Below are 24353 nucleotides of genomic sequence, written 5' to 3'. Positions count from 1 at the left end.
AAACAATGAGGAACCGTCTGGGTGGGGCCCTGGGGAGGCTTTGTAAGCAAGCCCCGGGTCTGGGGTGCTGGGACCCGTCCCTGTCCCTAGCGAGGAAGCCAGTGCTTCAGGGCTAACAGTGCAGGCAAGTGCACCAAAGACTGGGAGAACTCAGTGCCACGGTGGCCTCCAGACCCTTCAGTGTAGCTCCCTGAAGTGATGGACCCTGTGGGGGAGCTTCCATCTCCTCACGTAGGCTTAGCGCCCTGAGAAGGCAGTTCTAGTTTTGGAGGAGAGTGAGAACCCCAGCAATGCGAGGGGCGCCTAGGGCTATACCCAGCAGTGTGCTTCAGCCCTTTGAGTCTCTCTCCAGCCTCTGCATGGCCTTTAAAGTGGCTACTTCTAGGGGCTGGGGGGACAGCACATCGGGGAGGGGGTTGCCTTGTATGTGACCAGCCTGGGTTCTAGCCCAGCATCCCATGAGTATTTTCTGGGTGCAGGACTGGGAGTAACCCCTGAGCACTGCCAGTTGAGCCCCCCTAAAGACCAAAATTAAATAAAGTGTGCTTGGAGGAGCTGACTCAGGCTGGGATCCACCCTCCCTCACATCGGCAGAGGAAGACCCAGAAGCCGGGGGACATTTTCAGCATTACAAAAGGTGTCATGGAAGCTGTACCCAAGAGGAAGACACACAAGCTGCCCAGACCACCGAGGTTTCTTCTTGTTTAGAATAGGGAGTCTCGACAGGCTAACCTGGGTCCCGAGTTCTGACGAGCTGTAGGCAGCAAGGAGATGGGATTGGCCTAACTGTAGACACATCTGGGACTCAGTCAGGTCTCTTGTCCCAGACGGAACTCTCCCTGGGGTGAGTGTGCCCTTGAATGTGAGTGCCCTTGACTCTCAACATTAAGGACCTGCTCGTTCCTGCTGCTTTAGCTGTGCTTATCACCATCACACCTGTGGCCATGATTCGGCTTTATAATGCTCTGGACTGTGGATTGTTGGCTACTTGGATCAGCATTGAAATGGAAAAGTACTTAAACAGAACCGATCAGTACACACGGTTTATTGTTAAACCTTGCTTGTTAAAATCTTGCAAAACCTGTGACCCACAAGGGGAGGGAGAGCAGAAAGGAGAATGAAACTACTTCTCATCTGCTGCCCTCACTTGTTTATGTTTGTGTCTTGAGGTGACAGCCATGCTTGGGGGCTGTTTCTGACTCTGCTCAGCGGTTACTCGGGGCTATGCCTGGGACCAAACCCAGACAGCATGTGTACTCCAGCCCTTCGAGCCGTCTCCCTGGCCCCACGGCCCTCATTTTAAAAACTGATTCCTTTTTAATGGCTTTTGGTATGAAAGCAAACAGAGGTGAATCACAGTACACCACCACCCATTCGACTGCTCTCTGCTTTCTTTCTTTCTTTCTTTCTTTCTTTCTTTCTTTCTTTCTTTCTTTCTTTCTTTCTTTCTTTCTTTCTTTCTTTCTTTCCTTCTTCCTTCTTTTCCTTCTTCTGTGTTTCTTTCTCCCTCCTCTTCTCTCTCTCTCTCTCTCTCTCTCTCTCTCTCTCTCTCTCTCTCTCTCTCTCTTTCTCCCTCCCTTTCCCCTCCCCTCCTGGTATCAGGGCTACAGCTTCACACATGCAAGGCAAGTTCTCTCCTGATGAGCCACACCCCTGGCCCCTGGTTTATCACTCTTTATAAACCACAGCGCTAAATGGTCAGAGCAGTTGAGGCCAGGTGTTTGGAGAAGGCTGGGGACAAGCTGTTGTTTGAGAACAGCTTGAGAACATGGCTCCGAGCTCACAGGCAGAGGCAGGTAGAGGAGTCGTGGCACCTAGAGCAAGTGCAGCCGCCATAGTAGCAGCAACATAGTTTTCTCTCCAGTCTTGTGTGGATATTGTTGCAACACTCCAGTGACTGGGGTCACACATATCTGGCTGTGGTTTTCACTGGCTGTCACTTTACAGGTCCTCACAACTTGACAACAGTGCAAAAGGGTTGCCCTTCTTTACTTGAGGTACTTATATATGTTCTCACAGGGCTGGGGGCCCACACTCTTAGTAGAGGAGTACGAGTTACTCTGGTGGTGCTTACACATCTTTTAATTGTGCTTGCTGCAGTTGAACCCCCTTTTGTGGTGCTCTGGCTGCCTTGTGGCCAAAAATTGCTTGTAGCACTGGAGATCACAGACTGCAGAACTGCCAGGATCATGCTCAGGGCAGGTGGGACTCTGGGAATTGAAGTCATGACCACATGCTTGCAAGGCAGATTTCTTTTTCTTTTTTTTTTGCTTTTTGGGTCACACCCCGCAATGCACAGGGGTCATTCCTGGCTCATGCACTCAGGAATTACCCCTGGCGGTGCTCAGGGGACCATATGGGATGCTGGGATTGGAACCCGGGTCGGCCGCGTGCAAGGTAAACGCCCTACCCGCTGTGCTATCACTCCAGCCCCGCAAGGCAGATTTCTGAGCCCCTGCACACACTGTTCCTCTGGGCCCAACAGGTGCTTTTTTTTCCTTCCCCCAGTCATCCCATGAGGAAGAAATATTATCTCCATTATATTCATGCATGAGAAAAAAAAAACTTTTTGTAGTACATTTTCCAGGTTTGCATACCCATAAACATTAGAGTAGGCATTTGCAAGTGGGTCTGATGAATGGCAGGATTAGCAGTCTCAACCAGGTTTTTGTCTCAGCTCATCTTGTTCCTGGTTCACTTCAGGAAAAGAGTGAGTTCTGCCTTAGCCTTCATAGTAAACATGTCTGGTAACATATATTACAGTCACAGAGGCTGCATGTTAAAACAAGACTGAGTCCATGCTGCAGGCAGGCAGGAGGCCCCAGGAGCGTCCCTTCCACGTCAGGCTTTCTTAGTTCATAGGACCAGAGGGGAGTGAAGGATCCACCCACAGTCACACTTTCCACTGGTTTCGTCCTTTCTCGGGTCTCCGAGTTTCCCCACAGCAGTGACTGCAGGGGCTGCCTCAAGACCGGGCGTGTGGGGCAAGCCAGGGCCAGCCTCTTCCGGGAGCCTCGGCTCCCGTTCTCTTTGGTCACAGCAAGACATCTCCTCCCGACACCTCTTCCCATGGCGAGGCTTGAAGTCATGGCAGCAGCTGCTCTGCCGCGTGGGGAGGTCCTGGGAGGAGGCGTGTCCTCGGGGGGGGCTGCCTGGGCCCTGGGGGAGGGCACGGGCGGGCAGCTCGGATTGCTCTCTCAGCGCCTGGCTTCTGTTAAAGGAGAAAAACCCGCCCGGGAAAGCACTTCTGTCCTCAAACTGCACTGGACGTTGGACTTGGGATGGACTTGGGACTCTGGCAGCTTGTTTGGCAAATGGGTGAGAAGTGCGTGGGCTTAACCCCTGGTCTTTGGCTTTCTGTGCTCTGGTTAACCTTCCACTGCACGGTGGGCAGGAGCGGGAATTCTAGGGTCTTTGGTGTTCTATAGGTCCATTGTATTTTTCTTTTGGATTAGGTGATACATTGTGGTTTTGTGTAGTGGGAAAGATACACCTGTAGTATCTTTGTAAATGATTTATGATTTATGGACCAAGAAGCCTGTTGCCCTTCAAAAATGAATGGACAGAATCAAGCCATTGCCTTATTGATGAACTTTGGGAACTGACCCTCCCCTTGTTTGAGGGTTATGACTTTTATGGTACAAGTGTTGCAAGGCGGGTGCCTGAGAGATTGCACTTGTCAAGGAGGAAGGCCTCGGGCTCAGTTCAGGCATCCTTGCGTCCACGGAGGGTATTAGGACCTGACGAGGCAGAGGAGAGAGGGGAGCTCACTCCTGAAGCAGGCAGCTGGTGGACGGAGGTAGGAAGGAAGGAGGCCGCCAGGAGCTGGTTCATGTTTGTTCCGTTACCTGTTTTCAGCACGTAGCTCTTATCCAGAGTGATCATTCCAACTAGCTTTATTGGTGGTCCTGTAGGAATGGCTCGTTAGATGAACGAGGGTGCTGGGAACATGTCAGAGGTTGGGTAGTTGTGGTGGCTCTCACCCAGAGAGCTCAGTGAGACAAGAGCACATTAAGTTGAGGAGAGAGAGTGGTGTTTGTGGAAGCCTGTCAGGCAGCAGACTGCCATGTGACTGGAAATGGGGCAAGGGATGAAGTCAGAGAACAGGGTTGAAAGAAGGGGCGTGGGGGAGGTGAGGAACGAGACAGCAGATGGGTTTACTGGAGCTAGACTGAGCAGAGAGGAAGGGGTAGGAGAATTTCTAGCTGAGCAGTGAGAATGGTGATGGGTGAAGAGAGTGTACGAGATAAGGTGACAGCTCCTACCAGCTCCCCGTGAATTCCCTCTTTCTGTGCTCCAGAGGGCTGACCTGGGGAGGACATCGAGGGTCACTTGGGCACGGGATCCTTCAGGGGCTTCCTGAGGGAACTGGACTGGTCTGCATGCATCAGCCGCTTCCCGCCTGTAACAAGCCTGTAACCAGCCCTCCCTCGCCTGCCCTTCTAACCCTCCCCTCCTCGCTAGCAGGAACCCTTACTGGGAGAGGCTCAGGCCCAGCGAAGGGTGGACCACGGCCAGTGGCGACTGTGCTAATGATTGAGGGGGGCTGGTACACTTGGTGATTGGGGCTCAAAAATTGGGCCAACCCTTATCTTACCTTGTTCTCCTCCCCATTAAAACAGGGAGAAGGTGACCAGATAGCACAGAGGTTAAGGCACAGGTCTTACATGGGGCCCTCCCCGGTTCAATCTCCAGCACGACATATGGCCCCCCATCCCAGCACGGCTGGGAGAGACCCCTGAATTTAGAGCCAGGAAGAGGTCCTGAATACCTCTGGGTATTTCTCCCAGGCGCCCTCCCCCACCACCACGCGCGCGCGCGCACACACACACACACACACACACACACACACAAATGGCAGGACTAGGAGGAAGCTGTTTTGTGTGAGAGGGCATGGGGTTGTGTCCTGCCTGGAGAGGAAGGGTGGGAGTGAGCGTGGTCTTCAGAGTGATGTTTGTGAGAGCAGGTGAATGGAGGCTTGGGTTAGAAGGCCTGTGGGAGTTCTGCCCTGCTGCAGGGCCAGAGCTCAGGCAGCCTGGGCGGGCACCGCCTTTTGTAATTTGGCCCTTGCGGGGGTGGGGGGTGGGGGGGGCTCCTGGGGGTGCCTGAGGAAGCCAGACCGAGGCATGTTCTTTGTTGCCACAGCGCACACAAGTACTGGCTATCTGCATCTGGTTCATGTTAGACTTGGCCAAGCCTCCACTTATAACCAGGAGAAGTAAGGGATGTTTCGACAGCTGTGCTAAACAAGTCTAAAGTATTTGTTAATGTGAAATGAACGGTTTCAGTACTGTTAGGACAATATTTGACCAAATTGCCTGGGGCGCGTTAGTTCAAGTGGGCACTGCTTGCCTTTGCTTGACTTGAGCAGTTGCCAGGAATTTCGCTGGTGCCGAATGGGAGAAGGAGGACTCTAGGTTCTGTTCCTTGGAAATTGAATCATACAAATATCAACTTTAGAAACACAGACATAGGATTTAGAACTTTCTGGGAAATTCCCTGAGACAATAGAGAAAATTCCGTTTACAGCAAGAGAACCCAAGGCTGAGGGAGGTGAAACAGGCGAGCGCCCCACAGTGGTTTGAGGGTCTTGGTCCTCCTCAGAATTCCTGCCCCTGCTGCGCCCTGCCTTCTTCACTCAATGGAATCTACCAGCAAACTGTCAGAACTGTGAGGCAGGTCTCCGCTCTCACTGCCCTCCGTGCCAGGCCTCCCCATCATCTGTCACAGTGCCATGGCGTTGGGAGGTGGATGCTGCCTCCCAAGTGCTCCAGGGCCAGTGGTTCTCCTAAAAGGGAAGCACACGTGCAGTCCTGGGGCAAACCAGAACTGTGCCCTGCCTGGAACACAGCATCCCGAGTCTTGCTCGTCTTCAGCATGGCTTTGGAGTTCTTCTGTCCTTCCCTATTCTCATCTCTTCCTGCCCCCTGATTTTCTGAGGTCAACTGGCCAGCCTACCAGGGTCAGTTCATGAGTGTAGCTGGAAGACCTGCCTCCATGCCTTCAAACCACCTTCTTTCCTCCCTGTCACTAACATTTCTTCCTCACACACACAGCTCTCACATCTCACCTCCCCCTTTTTAAAAAATTCTCTGGACCTCAATTACTTGCCAGTGAATAAGATTCTGACATAAATATGTGTGTCTGTCTGGGGGCCACACCAGGCCGTGCTCAGAGCTTGCTGTCACTCCTGGTAGCGCTTGGGGGACCATATGCAATGCCAGGTATTGAACTGGGGTTGGCTACTTGCAAAGCAACTTGCTGCTGTACTATCTCTCTGGTTCCAGATTCTGGCATAAATATATACGCAGCAGATTATATTCTCCTGTATCAAGGTTGATTCTACATCTATGAATGTGTGTAGAAAAAGTATTTTTCTGTTAAAAAAAAATAAGTCCAACTTTTTATGCTCTGCATTTTTGAAGAGTTTCTTTAGCTTATGAAGCTGAATGATCATTGGATAGTAATATGTTCAGACCTTCAAAAGGAACAGAGGAATATATGCATTCTGTAGGCTGTGGTCATTGTTTTCATGAAAGATTTCAGAAACTAAAGCCTTTATGCTGATGAAATGAGGAAATCATTTTCTGGAAGTTGCCATACCTAGAAACTGTTAAGGGGATTGAGCGATTTGGTACCAGAAAATAGAAAACTTTGTATATTATAAAGAAATGGAAAGGGCCCAAGAGATAGTATAGCAGGTAAGGCACTTGCCTTGCATATGACTGATCTGGTTTGATCTCTGCACTGCATATGGTATTCCCAGTACTGCCAGGAGCAAGCCCTGAGCACTGTCAGATGTGTAGGATAACAAGATGTAGCCCAATTAAAGCAAAAAAAAAAACCAAAAAACTGAAAAGCCACATCAGAGATGGAAAAAATATTCATCACACATGTAGTAAATTATCCATGATACGCAGAATGAGTTTAAAAACCCTGGGGTAAGGAGCATGAGATGATAGTTAACAGATGAAGAGAGTGGCCGGAAGACACTCTGTGGGACCCGAGTTCCATCCTTGGAAGCACTTTCTCCTTTCCCCATCCCCCAGCACTGCTGGATAAAACTCTGCTGGTCCCCAACAGTGAATATTTCTGGGACTTGTCCCTGGGTCCTCAAGCACCGCTGGGGACATCCTCTCCCCAAAAGTAATTGTCAGAGCTTTGCAATTAATCTTCTCCCATCTAACAGATGTGGCCAAATAAAAATAATGTTTAGTCCTTACAAGGTTCAAGGTAGACACTTTATACACATAAATTAGCTAACTCGACAGATGGAAAAGACATTTCATGTCTTGAGTCAGTTCCTCTTCTAGGGCTGTGTCCTTGGAGAGGTTTAAGCACAAGATTTCAGTAGAGGCTTTGCCGGCCAGCATTTGTTTCTGATGGTGATAGCCGGAAAAAAGCACTCAAAGTTCAGTTAGAGGAGAAGGAATAAATGGATGATAGTCTCTGTAATGTGGAGAGGAAAGCAAGAGCATATGCAGAGAGAATGAGAAAGTCTGTTACTCATACAGGCAGAGGAAGAGGGCCAAGAAATAGTAAGTGAGAAACAAACCACAAAACAATATGTGTAGTCTGTTCTTACGTAAGAGTGAAAACAAAAGCAGATTTGTATGTTTCTATAGTTTCATAATGCACAAAAAATGGGAGGCAGTTAGTTGACTTTGGGGAATGCAGAAGAAATTTCCACTTCTTCCCCACATCTGTTTTGGAAGAGTTTGCTTGTTTGTTTTTTACAGTAAGCTTAAAAACAACAGCAGGAGGCCACGGAGATAGCACAGTCGGGGTGGGTGAGGTGCTTCGCCGCCTTGCATGCAAACCAACCCCGCTCCCCCCAAGCCCTGCCAGCTATGACCCAAACTACTGCCCCCAAATAAAAATAATAAAAGTAAATGGAAGTATTATTTTTCCTTATTGAAGTAACATTGGGCTGAAGCGATAGTACAGCAGTAGGACGTTCGCCTTTCACGCAGCCGACCCATGTTTGATTCCTCTGCCCCTCTCGGAGAGCCCGGCAAGCTACCTGTGGCGTATTGGGTATGCCAAAAACAGTAACAATAAGTCTCATTGAGAGACGTTACTGGTGCCCGCTTAAACAAATAGATGAAAAACGGGATGACAGTGATGACAGTGACTATGACGGTGAAGTAACATTGCAGCATGACATAGATTTCAGGTGTGCATCATTGACAGTATGTGTATATACTATGTATATACTATGGCTTTAAAATGTATATACATAGTATATACTATGGCTTTAAAATGCTTGCTTTGGGACCACACGCAGCTGGGGCTTACTTACTCTTGGCTCTGATCTCAGGGATCACTTCTGGTGTGCTCTGGGACCATATCTCATGCTGAGGACTAAATCCAGGTGGGCTATATACAAGTGGCTTGCCTGCTGTACTATAGCTCTGGCCCTTTAAAAAACTTTTTAAGGGAGAATTTATATTTAACCCTGTCTTTAATCCTGAATTAACACTGTAATTTCACTTCTAGAAATATTTCTCAAAAGACTAATTAGAGGTAGTTGAGGGCTATGTTGTTGTCAAGGACAACATCGATGAGGAATACGATCGACTGGTTCAGCACCTCCATGACTGTGCGAAGAATGCCGAGAGTGAGAAAGCCACAGACGCCTGTCTTCGGAAACTCTCGAGCTCATTCGTCAATGTGGTTTGGCAAGAGCCTCAGGCAACCACAAGCTAACATCCGAGCTCACAAAGCTGTGCAGAGATGAGATAAAGGAAGACCTCAAAGAGAGAAGAGCAGCGGTATTGGCCAGTGCAGCAGAAGCCGGGAAAAGTGTTCTCAACGCTCGCCTGTCCTTCGCCAACTACAAGACCAAGATGACTGCCCTCCGACGTCCCGGTGGATCTATCACATCCTCCAGAAAGGCAATGGAGAAAACTATTCACGACTTCTACTCGGATCTCTTTGACAGCCATGTCCACCTGCCCACATACCAAATTCCGAAGGATGGATATGTTGTTCCCAACGTTCTCCCTTCTGAAATCTGGCATGCCATTTTGTTGGTAAAGATGCATACAGCACCTGGTCCGGACAAGGTCAGACCCGAATACCTGAAGAATCTGCCACCAGTACTCATCGATACACTGGCTCAACTCTTCACATGCTACCTGTCTGAATGCAAGGTTCCGTCTCAGTGGAAAACCAGCAGGACCGTTCTGTTGTCCAAGAGGGAGACATCCACGACATCGGCAGCTATCGCCCAATCTGCCTGCTGTCTGTCGTCTACAAGTTGTTCACTCGTGTCATCCTGAATAGAATAGGCAGAACACTAGACGAAGGACAACCATGCGAGCAAGCCGGGTTCCGAAGGGGATTCAGCACAATAGACCATATCCACACGGTGACCAAACTCATTAACGTTTGCGGGAGTTCAAGATGCCGCTCTGTCTAACGTTCATCAACTTAAAGAAGGCCTTCGATTCTGTTGAGACTGAGGCAGTCATCGAAGCCCTGGCCCAACAGGGCGTTCAAACTCAGTATATCAAAACCCTGCTCGAGCTGTATTGTGGATTTACCACCAGGATCTCACCATTCTACAAGGAAGTGATCATTGATATAAAGAGAGGGGTGCGGCAGGGTGATTCCATTTCATCGAAACTCATCAATGACTGGAATGGGAAGGAATGGGAGTGAAGATAGATGGTCGGCAATTACACCACCTCCGCTTCACTGACGACATCGTTCTCATAACACCAAACATTAGCCAAGCGGCACAAATGCTGGCCAACTTTGACCATGCGTGTGGAAAGGTCGGATTGCAGCTGAATCTCAGCATGATGTTCATGAAAAACGAACTGGTCCCTGAAGCTCCATTTGCTCTCAATGGAACGAACATCTCCGAATGCAGCAGCTATGTATACCTGGGTCGAGAAATCAACATGAGAAACGACTTGGTGCCAGAACTGCGCAGGAGGAAGAGAGCAGCGTAGAATGCCTTCAAGAGCGTCGAAGAAGTGGTTAAAAGAACAAAGAACCTCCGACTCCGGGCACATCTTTTCGATTTCACCGTTCTTCCTGCACTAACATATGCCTCAGAGACCTGGGCCCTACACAAACAGGATGAGAACGCTATTAGGGTATCCCAAAGAGAAATCGAAAGTGCTATGCTAGGAGTATCACATTTCACTCAAGTGAGAGAACGAATTCGGAGTTATGACCTCCGTCGACAGTCAAGAATCAGGGACACTGTCTCATTTGCCAAGGCATCAGAAATCAGATGGGCCTGTCATGTAATGCGATTTAGAGATGACCATTGGGCTAGAGCTGTTACCGACTGGATTCCACGGGACGTCAGAAGACCTCGTGGCCGCCCACAAACTAGATGGTCAGATTTCTTCGTCAAATCCCTGAATGAACGAGTTGAGGCTCTTCATGTGCCTGGAGCAAGCAGATATCATTGGGTTGCACTAGCACGCGACAGAGACAGATGGAGATGTTATTAGCACCCACTCGAGCAAATCGAAGATCAACAGGATGACAAGTGACAAGTGATAAGTGAGGGCTATGTAGAACTTAGCTTCTTAAACTCTGGGTCATGACCCCATCACTTATTTATTATTATTATTATTATTATTATTCGATTTTTGGGTCACACCCAGCAATACTCAAGTGTTACTCCTGGTTCTACACTCAGGAATTACTCCTGGCGGTGCTCATTGGACCACATGGGGTGCCAGGGATTGAACCCAGGTTTGGCTGTGTGCAAGGTAAATGCCCTATCCGCTATACTATCGACCCCATAACTTTTAGAGTGCATTATTTAAAAGTAAATATCTCTATGATTAATTACAGTAAATGTTTTATTTGTTTACATGCTTGTATACCTATACACATAGTGTTTAAGGTTGCATACAAATTTGTGAATGGAGTTAGTTGTGAGTGGAAGAAGTTTAAGAATCCCCCTCATAATTGAGTATTCCAGCATTCTTTGAAACAGCGGACAATGTGAGGTGGTATGGAAGTGGTTACATTGTGGATTATCAGTATCTTTAATGTCAGTGAAAGAAAGTGACTTGAGGACTGGTGCAAGAGTGAGCACGTAGGGGATGCTTGCTCTGTCGGGGCCATGCTCACTGGTTTTCTTAAATTCTGACCTATTGTCTGAACGGCCTCGGCAGTCCCATATACAGGTGGAGGAAGTCATGCTTATATGAGTGAGTGACACGGGTGTTGCTGAAGTCAGCAGCCTGGGACACCCTATGCCGCTCACTGTGATCTTGGCCAGGAAGCAGATACCAGCATCGATATGTGTAGGCCTGTGCTGGGACATGTTTGGGAAAAAATAATCTTCATGGACTCTGGTTTTCTCATGGGTAAGGTATGGGGGATGGACGAGTACAATTTTATTCTTTGAAGGTAATTATAATTTAAGGATTGATGTGCATTTGTGTGTAATTTTCTTTCCGATTCACAAAAAGTCTCTGGAAATATCTAAAAGCAGGGGAGCGGGGGAAAGAAACTTCTTACGTGGAGGAAACTAACATTCCTGTCTGTCCTGTTTGTGTGCTGTGTGCATGGGCAGGAACATTACTGAGGAGCTTCTTACTGAAATCTTGGATTCAGAGAAGGTTGGACTAAGTATATTCCAGCCGTTACCGCAAAGAGAATCTGTTTCTGACATCCTTGCTAGCATCATACATTATATTTGAATCATAGAATCTGTTGACAAAAAGTTGTTTGACTGATTTCTCTTCCAGTTTGTGATTCTTTGTCAGGGGCTGTTTTGTTTGTTGATTGACCACTTGAACTTTTGGATGAATTCCCTGTTCATTACATGAAAAGTTCCTGTTGGTGGTGCCTTCCTAAAATTGACTCTAAAAAAGACCATCAGAGAGTCCTTATAAGGGAAAGTTTTGTTTTCCCTGTTGGAATGCTTTTTTTCTTCCTTTTCCTTTTTTTTTTTTTTTTTTACAGGGGTGAACTAGTGTCTGTGGTTTGAACCTGGTTTCTGGTTTTTTTTCCCTCTTGATATTTATTTGATTTTAAAGCTTGACTTTAAAACTTACGGAATTGTTACAGATCAATTGGTGAATCATACCTTTAACCCTTCAGGTGAAGTGGGAAGGAGACAGATGAAAATTGTGTCCAAACAAGCAGGGCTTTATTCTGTCTGAGCATCAGAGGTGCCCACCGGGAGAGAAGTTTCCTGCCCATTCTCACCTTACAGTGCTCACTTTTCAGCATAGTCATAGGAACCCTCCGTGCAGGCCTCCCAGTGGTGGTTGGGGGGTGGGGGAGGTTCTTTTGGCACATGCCCGGCATGGAATCATGGCCTGACATGGTTGCATGTCTCATTAGTATGTTAAATCTCCACCCTGGACCTGACTTATAAGTATGAAGTGAGGGGAACTTTCACCAGGGGAGCAGCGCTGAGGTCTGGCTCAGAACAGGCGGTGTGGTCCTGTTTCTTTCCCCGGGCTCCTCTCTCTCCTGGAGCCTCCTGCCTCTCTGCCCCAGGGGTGGCAGTGCCAGTCTTTCCTCTGAAGCCGGTGGCTCCAGGTAAGGGACATCCAAAGGCCTTTTTCTCTCCTGGGATAAGCTGCCCCCGAGGTCAGCTTCACCAGTGGGCTTTGACGCAAGGATTCCTCCAAGCTCCCGGCTGGCTGCAGAATGATGAAAAGCACACAACGCCTTTTGTACTACTTTTGCAACTTTCTGAGATTATTTCAAAATAAAGTTGAAAAATTTAGGCAATAGTCAATATCCAGCTCCCTCCATTTCTTGCTTGTGGCCGTACTTGATGGTTTGGACTAGTGGAGCCAGTGGGGTGTGGGAAGGAGGAACATTTGCTGCTGTGGCCAGAGCCAGTGCTGATTTGGGGGTTGTTCTTAATTTGGAGATAATTTCAATTTTTTAAATGGTTGCAGATTTTTTAAAGACTAAATATTCAATACTCTTACCCAAATTCACCTTTAACATTTAACCCCAGGAGCTTGTGTTTTTGACGTGTTGTATTTGGAGGGCATGTTCCATGGTGGTGCCTCTCCTGTCCCGGGGCCCCAGGTAGGTGACAGACACTTGGAAGTCACCTGCAGGACGTCTGCTTTTTGTTTTGTTTTGGTTTGGGCTTGGGAGGCATTCCTGGCCAGTGCTCAGGGGTTACTCCTGACTGCACTCAGGAATCACTCCTGGCAGGGACCCAATGGGGTTCTGGGGATTAAACTCAGGTTGTTTAAATACAGCCCTCCCCGCTGTATTACCACTCTGGCCCCTTCTGCTTTTTGTTTTTTTTAATTTCCAGACTTGCTCAGCACTGTCTGACCCGGGCACCCTGAGCAAGTTTTTCATACTCCGGGCTTTTGCTCTTATCCAGATTTCATTCTGTGAGGCCTCGTTCCCGCCCCTGGATGGCCCAGCTCTGTCTTCTCTAAGCCTCTTTTCTAAGCCTGGGCTGTTGCACTGGAGACAGGATTTGGTTTTGAATGAATTTCTGACAACTGAAGTTTGATTACAGTGTTAGAACCATCTAGCAAAGCCAAGTTCTAAGGGTGCCGATGCGTTGGAACACCCATCCTCTTTACGGGATGTGGCCTTCTTTCCAGGCGGGCCTTCCTCAGGGCAGGCAAAAGGTATGTGCAGTGTGGGCGGGATCTGCTATGTTGTATTGTGTGTGGTGCAGGGACCTGCTGGGCCAAAAGATTCCTGGGTGTGGAAACCTACTAGGTCATGGAAAGGGAATTCTGAGTTCCTGGCACCCAGGAGCTATGTGCTCTGGAGGATTGCCTTTACTGAAAGTGGGGGTTTCTTTTCTTTTTTTTTTTTTCCATTGAAACTGAGGCTAGAGCAAGTTCATTATCTGCAACATCAGTATTGATTTTTGTTTGTGATGCAGAGTATTAACAGAAGAGAATGACTGGTAAGGAGTCTCAGCTGCTTTGCCGAATGGCAAATGGCTGTTAAGGTGTGCCTGGTGCTGAGCTGGAAGTAGCCCCTAAGGACCACCAGTGTGGTGGTCTCCTCCATACTTGGGGGAATCAGGCAGTGCTGGGGCTCTTGCATGCAAAACATGTGCTCTAGCCCTCTGAGCTCTTTTCCTGAGCTCTGTGGTTGGTTTTGGACAGATACACCATCCCCCTAAAGCATCAGGGCAGAAAAATGGAATCTTTAGGTCTCTTTCTGCCTTTTTGGTCTATACAAAACCAATTTCTATTGAATGCTGAGACCAGGAATGCAGGCTAGCAGTGGAGCCCTTGCCTTACACGTGTGAGCCCCCAATTCCATTCCCAGTAGTACCCCAAGGGAAAATGCAGAGCCCAGGTAGAGGTGTTATCTTCTGCCTTCTTCCTCTGCCTAGAGAAGCTTTGGAATTGCAGCTGCTATGGGCACCCCTGTGCAGAGGCACCCACCGACTATGCATATATCTGTTTGAGGCCTTTTTGAAGAGAGCAGTTTAGATGGGAGCCTTGATTTGTCCCTTGATTTTTTTTTCTCTCTTTACTATTACTATTTTGTTTATTTTGTATGGTGCTGGCAATCAAACCCAGGGCCCCACCCATGCCAGGTAGTCACTCTCCTCTGGGCTACACCCGCCCCCACCCCACCCTGTCCTAGTGCTGAGGTTGCGTAGTACAGAACCCTGCCCACGTGCTGGGGGGCGGCTTTCCTGACCCCAGTGAGAACAGTGGACATCCTTGCTTAGACAGCCTCCTTCACCGGGGAGTTTTTAGTTAGCGTGAACACCTTGGGGATACACAGAGCTAGCCCCCTCCAGGAGTATGTGTCTAAAGGGCATTTGGTTCTCCAACCTTCTCCCCATCCCACCCCCAGAGCACTGTATGACTTAGCATAGACTGTAACCACCTGGGAGTGTAAACACTGGAGAACAGTGTGAGCTTTGGGAAGCAGATTGTTTTAGTTGGCATGAAAGCTATTCAAAGCATTGTATTTCTTTATAAAGTTTTAAAGGGTGAAAATTGAAACATATAAGTATAAAACATGTAAAATATACTGTAGCACTGTTGTGCCGTTGTTCATCGATTTGCTCGAGTGGGCACCAGTAACGTCTCCATTGTGAGACTTGTTGCTGTTTTTGGCATATCGAATAAGGCTCCGGGTAGCTTGCCAGGCTCTTCCGTGCGGGCGGGATACTCTCGGTAGCTTGCCGGGCTCTCCGAGAGGGACGGAGGAATCGAACCCGGGTCGGTCGTGTGCAAGGCAAATACCCTATCCACTGTGCTATTGCTCCAGCGATTTAATAGAAAATTTGCCATTCGAAGCGATCGATTCTGTCTTGTTAAGTATGCTCATAATGGCGACCAGTCCCTCGAACTGTCCATCTTACAAACTCAAACTGTATATCCTGTGAAAAAGCAGTTCCCTGGCTCCCATCCGCCTCTCCCTTGGTGATTCCCATTCTGCACGCTGTTTATAAGACATTGACTCAGAACCACGTGTAAGGAGAATCAGTCTTTGTCCTTTGTGACTGACCTATTTCACTAGCATACTTTCCGGGTTGTAGCTGCGTGTTTTAGCATGTGGCAGGCTTTTCTCCCATTTCAGGGTTGACTCATGTTGCAGTGCTTGCGTCTGCCCCATTGCTTTGGGGTTGCATCTACTCTTAGCTAGCGTTGAAGCTGCTGGGACCGTAGATATGCCAATCTCTCTTCAAGACCAAACCTTCCATTCTTTTGCATGGATACCAGGAGTGGGATTGTGGAATCCGCTGGTTGTATTTTAGTTTTGTTTTTTGGGGTTTTGTTTTGAAAACCCTACAAAGTATTTTTGCATCAGGCACTGTATTTGACAGACTTAACAGAGCAGGAGGGTCATTTTTTTCACATTCTCATTTGTACTTGTTCTCCTTTCTTCCCTAGTGCTTGTTCTCCACGCTTTTTTTACTTTCCCCTTAAATTGTAGCTATTTGGGGGCATGGGAGATTTTGTTGTAGACTTTGTCTTTCCCTTCTTTAGCATCTTTTCTTTTATTTGCTGGGTGTATGTATACCCCCGGGGACTGGTCTGTGGACTGCAGATTGAAACCTGATCAGTTAAGCATCAGTAACCTTTCTCAGTCTGCAGGGAATTACTCTTTTCAAGGGTCTGCCCTCTCCCTCAACTGGCAGGTGAAAACCACTTGTTTGTATATCATCTCTAAAGAAACTTCTGTTCAGTTTCATTGCCAAGTTTTTATTTAGTCCCACCCAAGGCTGCTCAGGGCTTATTCCTGGCTCTGCACTCAGGATCACTTCCAATGGGACTTGGGGAACCGTATGTGATGCCGGAGATGGAACCAGGACTGGATGCATGCACGTCCAGTGCCTTACCTGCTGGCCTGTCTCCCTGCAGTTTTTTATTGAGTTGTTTTCCAATTGATTAATTGTGGATTTCCTCCTCTATCCTGGTTAGTTTTCACTTATCAGACACATGATTTTCAGATATTTTTTCTGCTCTGTTATTATGACCTTTTTTACATAAAAGTTTTAAATTTAGATGTGGCCCCTTGGATCTATTTTATCCACAAAAAGTTTGCCAAATCCAGTGTCATGGATCTCCTCAGTATTTTTGGCAATTTAAAATCTAACATTTAGATTTTCAATCCATTTTTAGTTTTTTAGAATGATATAAGGAAAAGATCCAACTTTTCCTTATCCAATTCTTTTGCACGAAGGGTGAAACTTTGGCCGTAGAAAGTAAGCCAGATTTTTTTCATTGCTTATTTTTCTTTTTCTCGGTATTTTAACTGGTTATTTCTCAAGACTTGTTTTAGTATAAGGCTCTCCTTTCTATTTTTGTATCTTCAGAAGTACGTCCTAGAGATCAGATATTATCAATAGAGAAAATTGGTGGGGTATTTTTCTAATACATATACTTTGTACTGTGACAACTGGAATCTACACAAAATGAAATTTCCTGATAATATATCCCGATTACTTAAGCAAGCTGATTAGCCTCAAGTGCATTTTTTTGGTTGTTAGGGGGCCAAACTGAGTGATGCTAGGGATTACTCTCAGCCCCGTGCCGGAGACCCTGCTGGACTTGACTCCTGGGCTCCTGCCCCGAGCCATCTCCTGCCCAGGGACATTGTCTCGGTACCTCCCTGGGTTAGTTTCCTTCTGCTTTTCATAGCAAATTGCCACAATGTAGTGGTTTAAAATGACACAGATCTTATAAGTTTGGAGGTAGAAGTTCAGAAATCAGTGCTTTGGCAGGTTCTGCATCTACTTTGGTGGCCCTATAGGAAAACTCCACTTCCTTGCCCTTTCCAACCTCTCAAGGCCATCTTTGACCCTTAGCGTGTGCCCCTTTCGTCCTTGTGTCACTCCAACCCTGCGCTTTTGCCGTTATTCCTCCCAGGAGTCTTCTCCCTTTCCCACCTTTTAGGGACCCTGGGCTTACACCGGCCCACCAAATATCCAGGATCGTCCTCTCCTGTCAGATTCACATCTGCCAAGTCGCTGTTGTCATGGGTGGCAGCATTCACAGCTTTTGGGGATCGGGCATGGGCATCTTTGGGAGAGGGACGTTATCTGCATTTTGGCATTGCTCGCTTGCCTTCTCAGAGCCAGACCCTCACCTCTGGCCTCAGTGTGGGTTTCCTTCTCTGTTTTCTCCGCCCTCCTCAGCATCTTCCGTCTGCTCCTCCGGTCCCACTCTTCCGTTTCTTTCCCATCTGCCCCCTTTTGTCAGCCCCATATCGACCCTCTAGTCTCAAATTTCTAGTTCTTTTGTTGTCCCTCTTGTTATGGGGGGCCACACCTAATGGCTTGGGGTCAGGGGTTAGGGACGTGCAGTACCAGAGATCAACCCTCTGTAAGGCATGTGGTCTACCACTCGTGCCACGCCACATCTGTGCCCCCTCTCAGGCTGTCAACCACTCTGCCTGCTGAAAATTCTCTCTGCATATCTGTGCCCGCCGCTTCTGCTAAATGATGTACCCCATCTTTGTTTCCTAATCTTCTCGGTTCCCTTAGATGATGTTCTATTCCTTGTATTTGAAAAAGTATTTCCAGGGCTAACGTGACACCTTGGGCAGAAGTGCTTTTTTGGGGGGCTGGAGTGATAGCACAGCGGGTAGGGCGTTTGCCTTGCACGCGGCCGACCCGGGTTCGAATCCCAGCATCCCATATGGTCCCCTGAGCACCGCCAGGGGTAATTCCTGAGTGCATGAGCCAGGAATGACCCCTGTGCGTTGCCGGGTGTGACCCAAAAAAAAAGTGCTTTTTTGGGGAGGTGGTTTGGCTTGGGTGGAGGTGTGTCACTGCTGGTCTGAGACCAGCTTGTAGGAGGTTCGTGGTGGAACTGGTCCATCTCTCAGAGGTGGACCTGGCTCACCTTGCTTCTGGCTTGGGTTTCCTATTACTGATGCTCAGCTCTGGCCAGCCCTGGACCTTGATTTTACTAAGGAGGTCACTAGTGCAGTTCCAACTTGCCAGACTCCGCCAGGATATCGAGTACAGGAGAAGATCCCTGCAGCTCCTCTCTCCGTGTTCCCATTTGCCTTACTTCCAGCCTGGTTATTCCTTACGCAGTTGGTGGGGCCACAGTCCATGCTTTCCAGAAGGTTGCTTCTTAAAGTGTTGAATTCGCTGTTACTGCCAGCAGAAGGCGCCTGCCTCCCCAGACCTCAGATCAGGGCGCCACCCCCCCTTCGCTTGGTGGCTCCCCAGCTTGGTCTTTGGAGCACTCTGGTAGGTCCAACTTTGGTTTGCATGTTGGAAATCAGCCTCTGTGCCCGTGTGAGCCACAGGCCCTGCCCCTGCAAGCAGTAACAGCCCAGGTCTGTGCTTTGCCTGGGCTTCAGAAGGAGACCTGGTGGGGGCAGCGTCTCAGCTCCGAAGGACCAGATAAGCTTGTCTGCCTGCCTGTCTGTCTGCCTGCTTTTTTCTTTCAGAATTTATTTAATGTTCTTTCTCCTTTCTTTTCATACATTCTTTCCTTTCTTTCTTGATTTCATTATTTAATTTTCTTTCTTTCTATTATTTTTGCTTTCTTTCCTTCTCTCTTCCCAGTTTATAGTAGAAGGCAGAGAGTTTTTTTGGTTTGTTTTTTCCTTTATAATAATAGATTTTCAGGAGAAGCCTAAGGAATAACTCTAGCACTGTCCTCCCATTGTTCATCGGTTTGCTCGAGCAGGCACTAGTAATGTCTCCATTGTGAGATTTGTTGTTACTGTTTTTGGCATATCAAATACGCCACGGGGAGCTTGCCAGGCTCTGCTGTGTGGATGGGATACTCTCGATAGCTTGCCCGGCTCTCCAAGAGGGGCGGAGGAATTGAACCCGGGTCGGCTGCATGCAAGGTGAATGCCCAACCGCTGTGGTATCTCTCCAATCCCTTTTCTTCCCTGCAGCTGTTCTCATGCTGATGGCTGACAGCTGAGCTCCTGACACCTGGGAGGAGGGAACCAGGCAAACTGAGGGAACTAAGGCCAGGGCAGGGGATAAGTCAGACTGAGCCTGCCACAGGCTGGAGCTGCCAGGAAAAGGCACCAGGATACCAGGGTCAAAGGACCGTGTCTTACTGCCCTCCCACCCCCTCCTCGGACAGACCCGGGGAAGACCCCCCGGTCTGTCATGTGCTCTAGCTGGGCTTTGGCTGGGCTGCGAGGCTGGCAACTGAGGCCCGGGCACTCCTGGCTCAGGAGCCGGTGACAGGGAGGAGTGGGGGTAGCGGTGACTTGGAGTGGTCTCCGGGAGGTGGGGGAGGACCAGCTGAGCTGGGGGTCCGGAAGCCCCAGCCTGGGACTGTCTTGGCTCACGCCCAGTTGGGGAGCCAGCATGTCCGCCGGCCGCAGAGCAGCCTTTGTTTGGTCTGATCCCCTCGTGCAGGCGCGCCCAGAGCCCCCCTGAGTTCTGTCTCGAAAGGAGCGGCCTGTGCTCACCCCCACCAGCTTGGAGAACGCCTGGAGAAGGAGAGTTGGCTCTGGCCGGTGCTGATGGGAGGGCACGCGGGGGGTCGGGGGGTGGGTTTACTCCGAACCTCTGAAGAAAGTCCTGGAGAAAGACTAGGAATGGGGCCCCGCCTGGCACCCAGCTCTGCGTGGGGCCCAGCTGCAGCCCTGTTGGTGGCTGCAGGGCTTGAGGTGATCTGGTCTGTGGCTGGCAGAGCCCTTAACCCCATGTCACATCAGGGGCGCAGCTGTGTGTAAGAAAGCCCTTCCCCTTCCCCTGGGCTCCCCCGGGCCGCGCCCAGCTCACTTTCCTGGGGCCTCGCCCAGCTGCTTTAGGACACTGCAGCATTCTACCGGGCCCTGACCGGGCCTGGCTCTGCAAATTCCCAGGCCAGCTCAACTCTAGGGGTGCCCCTCCAGCCTCGCTCTCTGCTCCCCCCCCCCCCCCCGCCGAGTCATGCTCCCCTGCGCCCCTTGCAGCCTTTGCTGCAGGGAGGAAAGCCTGGCAGCTCAGCCTTGATGTTCTCAGAGCAATTTAGATCAAGCTTCTTTTTCAGCCTACTGAAAATTGTCAAGTACGAAAGTCTCTTCTTAAATTACCCTTTAATAAACTAGGTGACAGTTAAATGAAGAGCATATGTTTCACTGTTTTTCTTCTAAGTCCGTATCTCTGTCGGTTTACAGGTAACAGAGAAGGCTTGTCCCGGACCAGGGCTGGGTCCTTTCAGCTTGCTGCCCAGGCCTGAATTTAAATTGCTGCCCCTGATTGATAGCGACTATTCCCTGTTCCCGATCCTGGTACAGTAAGAGAGCCTGAGGCTCAGGAAGGTGCCAGCAAAAGCCTCTGTTGGGAAGTTTTTATGAAAGTAATTTCTCTCACAGATAACAGAGGACATGTCGTTTAGCTGTGTCCTGGTGGTTGGCTGGCCCCTCCGTTGTTTTCCTGTCTCTGGCGAGCCAGCAGCAACCACTGACTTGTACTCCACCCCCCACCCTGCCCCCCTTACCCCCCACCCTACAGCTCCTGCTATCAGTTGGACGGTTTAAATGTAACTCCCTGGAGATGACTCAAAGATAGGAAATCTGCAAACTAAAGAAGCAAGCATCAGTGCTGGTTGTGTATGGAAGACATCTTCTGTAGGTGTGTCCTGTTGTATGGTTGCCTGGGAACGCCAGCGTGTTAGTGTTTCGGAGTAGAGGACCCTGCCGAGTGCCCGTTAAAGATGAGGGTTCTGATGCCTGTGAGCACTTGGCTGTCCTGTCCTGTGTGCTGGAGAAGGAGCACCTGCCTCCTCTCCCCGTTGCTCACACCTGTCTCCTGGAGGGAGGGCATAGACCCCCAAGGCAAGCTTCCCCCGCCCTCACTCCTGCTGTTTCCCCATCCGGGTCAGAGGCCATGGGGGTCCCACCGTCAGTGTGATCCAGATCTCACAGTTGTGCAGGCTGCCCCCAGGCCTTCTTGAGCAGTGTCTTTCCAGATCACAGGATTCGTTTTTCTCCTGCCAGGTCTGTCGTGATCCCTGGTGCCCACAAGAGTCAGGGGGTGCCAGGTGCGGAGCTGGGGGCTTTGGGGTCTTTTGCTGATGTTTCTCTGATGCCTATTGTCTCCCAGTGAGATAACTAGATCCCGGAGGGCTGAGGGCACATTGGGGTCTCTCACCGGAACCTCTGGAGAATTCTCGTGTGGCGAGGGTCCCCTTTCCTGTGAGGGTGTTAGCTCCTCCCTGAGGCTTCAGCCCCAGGTCAGGCCCTCAGGGCTGCCTCCCTGAGAATGACTGAGGGTTCCTCCTCGTTGGGGCAGAAAGGAGCCACCAGGTCACAGCAGTGAATTTACACATGTCCCTTGACACACTCGGTTCTGTGATGGCGAGGTCGCGTGTTTGTGGAGAGCCCAGTCACATCCCTGTGAGGAGGGCCGCCGCCGTGATGCGCCCAGAGCTTTCCTGAGCTGGAAACGGGTGACCGCTGGGGGCTCCATTCTTCACGGTCACCGCGGCACTGCATTTTACCTTGCTGCACTTCAGAAGTAAGACCGGAACCATCTGTTGGGCAGGCGCCTCTTGAAATAGAGGCTTTCTGCTAGAAACGAGCCCGTCAAGAGGGAGGGAATGATTACTCAGCCTTGGGAAGCGAGTGAGATGGGGGTGTGGTATTGCCAACCCCTCTGTAGTCTGTTCATAGAAGAGCGGGGCCCGCTGGGGCTTAACCTAGCGAAAATGGAATCATTCAACCTGCCTGAGTGGGAAACGGCCGCCAGCCTCCAAGGGGACGCATCACCCGCTGTGTCCCCCCCACCCTCCCCATGGTGAGACGCCCGCTAACTCTGCTGCCCTCCTGCTTTCAGAGCCTGAGCCCTTGTGAAGCCAGCAATGACAAGTCTGGATGGTCGCCATGCCGGGAAACCCAGTGACATGCCCAAACCGTCGGCCCCCCGAGTGCACGTGCAGAGGTCCGTGTCCCGCGACACCATCGCCATCCACTTCTCGGCGGCCGGCGAGGAGGAGGAGGAAGAGGAGGAGGAGTTCCGGGAGCATTTTGGCGAGGGGCTGGACGACCAAAGCATTGTGACAGGCCTCGAAGCCAAGGAAGACCTTGACTTTGAACTCCAGGGTGGCCATGTCCAGCCCCGCCTGGCCGATGGGGTGGCCGTGTCCCCCGCCATCCTGCCCGTCTCCGAGAACACTGTCAAGCTGCTGGAGACCCCTTCTCCCGCAGCCCAAGTATTAAGTCCAGTGCCAGCGGGCCTGTCGCCCGTGTCGTCTTCGTCGGGGCCCTTAGCTAGCTCCCCCAGTGTGTCTTCCCTTTCCGAGCAGAAAACCAGTTCCTCCTCGCCATTGTCCTCCCCGTCCAAGTCACCCGTGCTCTCGTCCAGTGCCTCATCCTCCGCCCTCTCCAGCGCGAAGCCCTTCATGAGCCTCGTGAAGTCCCTGTCAACCGAGGTGGAGCCAAAGGAGTCCCCGCAGCCCTCCCGGCACAGGCACCTGATGAAGACCCTCGTCAAGTCCCTGTCCACCGACACCTCCAGGCAGGAGACGGACGCCGTGTCCTACAAGCCCCCCGACTCCAAGCTGAACCTGCACCTGTTCAAGCAGCTCACGCAGCCGCGGAGCACCGGGGGGGACTCCAAAACCGCCCCGTCCTCGCCCCTGACCTCCCCCTCCGACTCGCGCTCCTTTTTCAAAGTGCCCGAAATGGAGGCGAAGATCGAAGACACGAAGCGCCGGCTCTCCGAGGTCATCTACGAGCCTTTCCAGCTCCTGAGTAAAATCATCGGGGAGGAAAGCGGCAGCCATAGGCCCAAAGCCTTATCTTCCAGTGCTTCCGAGCTCTCCAGTCTGTCTGGCCTGAACGGCCACTTGGAAAGCAATCACAGCTACAGCATCAAGGAAGAGGAGTGTGACTCGGAGGGGGACGGCTCCGGCAGTGACCCCAGCGGCCCCCGAAACGACCCCCCGAAGTGCACTGACGAGCCCGCCAGGGGGGCGGAAGGGAAGAGCTCCCAGGGGAGCAGCCTGAAGGACCTGGGCCTGAAGACCGGGTCTCTGGTCCTCGAGAAGTGCTCTCTGTCCGCCTTAGTGAGCAAGGAAGACGAGGAGTTTTGCGAGCTCTACAGTGAGGACTTTGATTTGGAAACAGAGGAGGAGAAGAAGGCCGACAAGCTCCCCGACCTCCCTCTCAAGCCCGAGGGGCTGGCGGACGACGGGGCGGCCCTCGACAGCGACGAGGAGAGGGACTTGGTCCTGCAGCGCCCCGAGCTACCAGTGAAGACCTTGGGCTTCTTTATAATGTGTGTCTACGCGTACCTCATCCTCCCCCTCCCCGTGTACGTCAGCGGACTCTTTCTGGGAATCGGGCTTGGATTCATGACTGCGGTTTGCCTGATTTGGTTTTTTACACCACCAAGTGCTCACAAATCTCACACATTACATAAAACTCAGCAACACTGGAACTCAAGATCTCTGGATATCAAAGAACCGGAAATACTGAAGGTAAGCACTCCTGCCTCCCCGGTAAGTGTTCACTCCATTGCTTGGTTTCTGCCCAGGCACTCCTGGGAAGACAGAGATTTCTGTTTTCTCCAGGCTCTTGAGGGACTCACCAGGTACACTTGAAGCCAAAGCCTCACTGATCTACCAACTAGTGTTTCCAGGGATCTGCATGGTTCTAGAGAGGAGCAGTTACCCACAGTTCCCATGTTTGTCGCGCCAAGCTGCCCAGGGATTTGCTGTTTTAACCCATGTGCTGGGAATGGGTTAAGCTGAGTATTTCATTTTAGGGTGAAGACTCCTGCCAGTGTAAGAGAGGGGAAGGGGAACAAGGAGGACAATTCACAACCAACCTCAGTCTCCCATGCAGGCTCTCTGTGTGGTGGTACCACCATTCAGCATATGTCAGATGCCAGGCTGTGGGCTCTTGAGGGGTCCCCAGATGATCCAGAAGGGTCCAGAAGAAAATACCAGGACATCCATCTGTACTTTTGCTTATTAAAAAGT

The 24353-nt window shown here is 50.2% G+C and overlaps 1 protein-coding gene across 2 annotated transcripts in view; it reads left to right on the top strand.

Annotated features, from left to right (window-relative positions):
• Positions 1 to 24353, top strand: part of TEX2 (testis expressed 2) — a 102451-nt gene that overhangs the window by 30616 nt on the left and 47482 nt on the right. For both annotated transcript variants that reach the window (XM_055130042.1, XM_055130041.1), the window contains exon 2: positions 22205 to 23849. In XM_055130042.1, coding sequence (XP_054986017.1) covers positions 22230 to 23849 — 1620 coding nt within the window. In that variant the 5' untranslated portion in view covers positions 22205 to 22229. The remainder of the gene's footprint in view (positions 1 to 22204; positions 23850 to 24353) is intronic.

Source organism: Sorex araneus, chromosome 3 (genome assembly GCF_027595985.1).
Source record: "Sorex araneus isolate mSorAra2 chromosome 3, mSorAra2.pri, whole genome shotgun sequence".
Taxonomy (NCBI): Eukaryota; Metazoa; Chordata; class Mammalia; order Eulipotyphla; family Soricidae; genus Sorex; species Sorex araneus.
The sequence above is the reverse complement of the archived record's forward strand: the minus strand, read 5'-3'. Positions and strand labels throughout refer to the sequence as shown.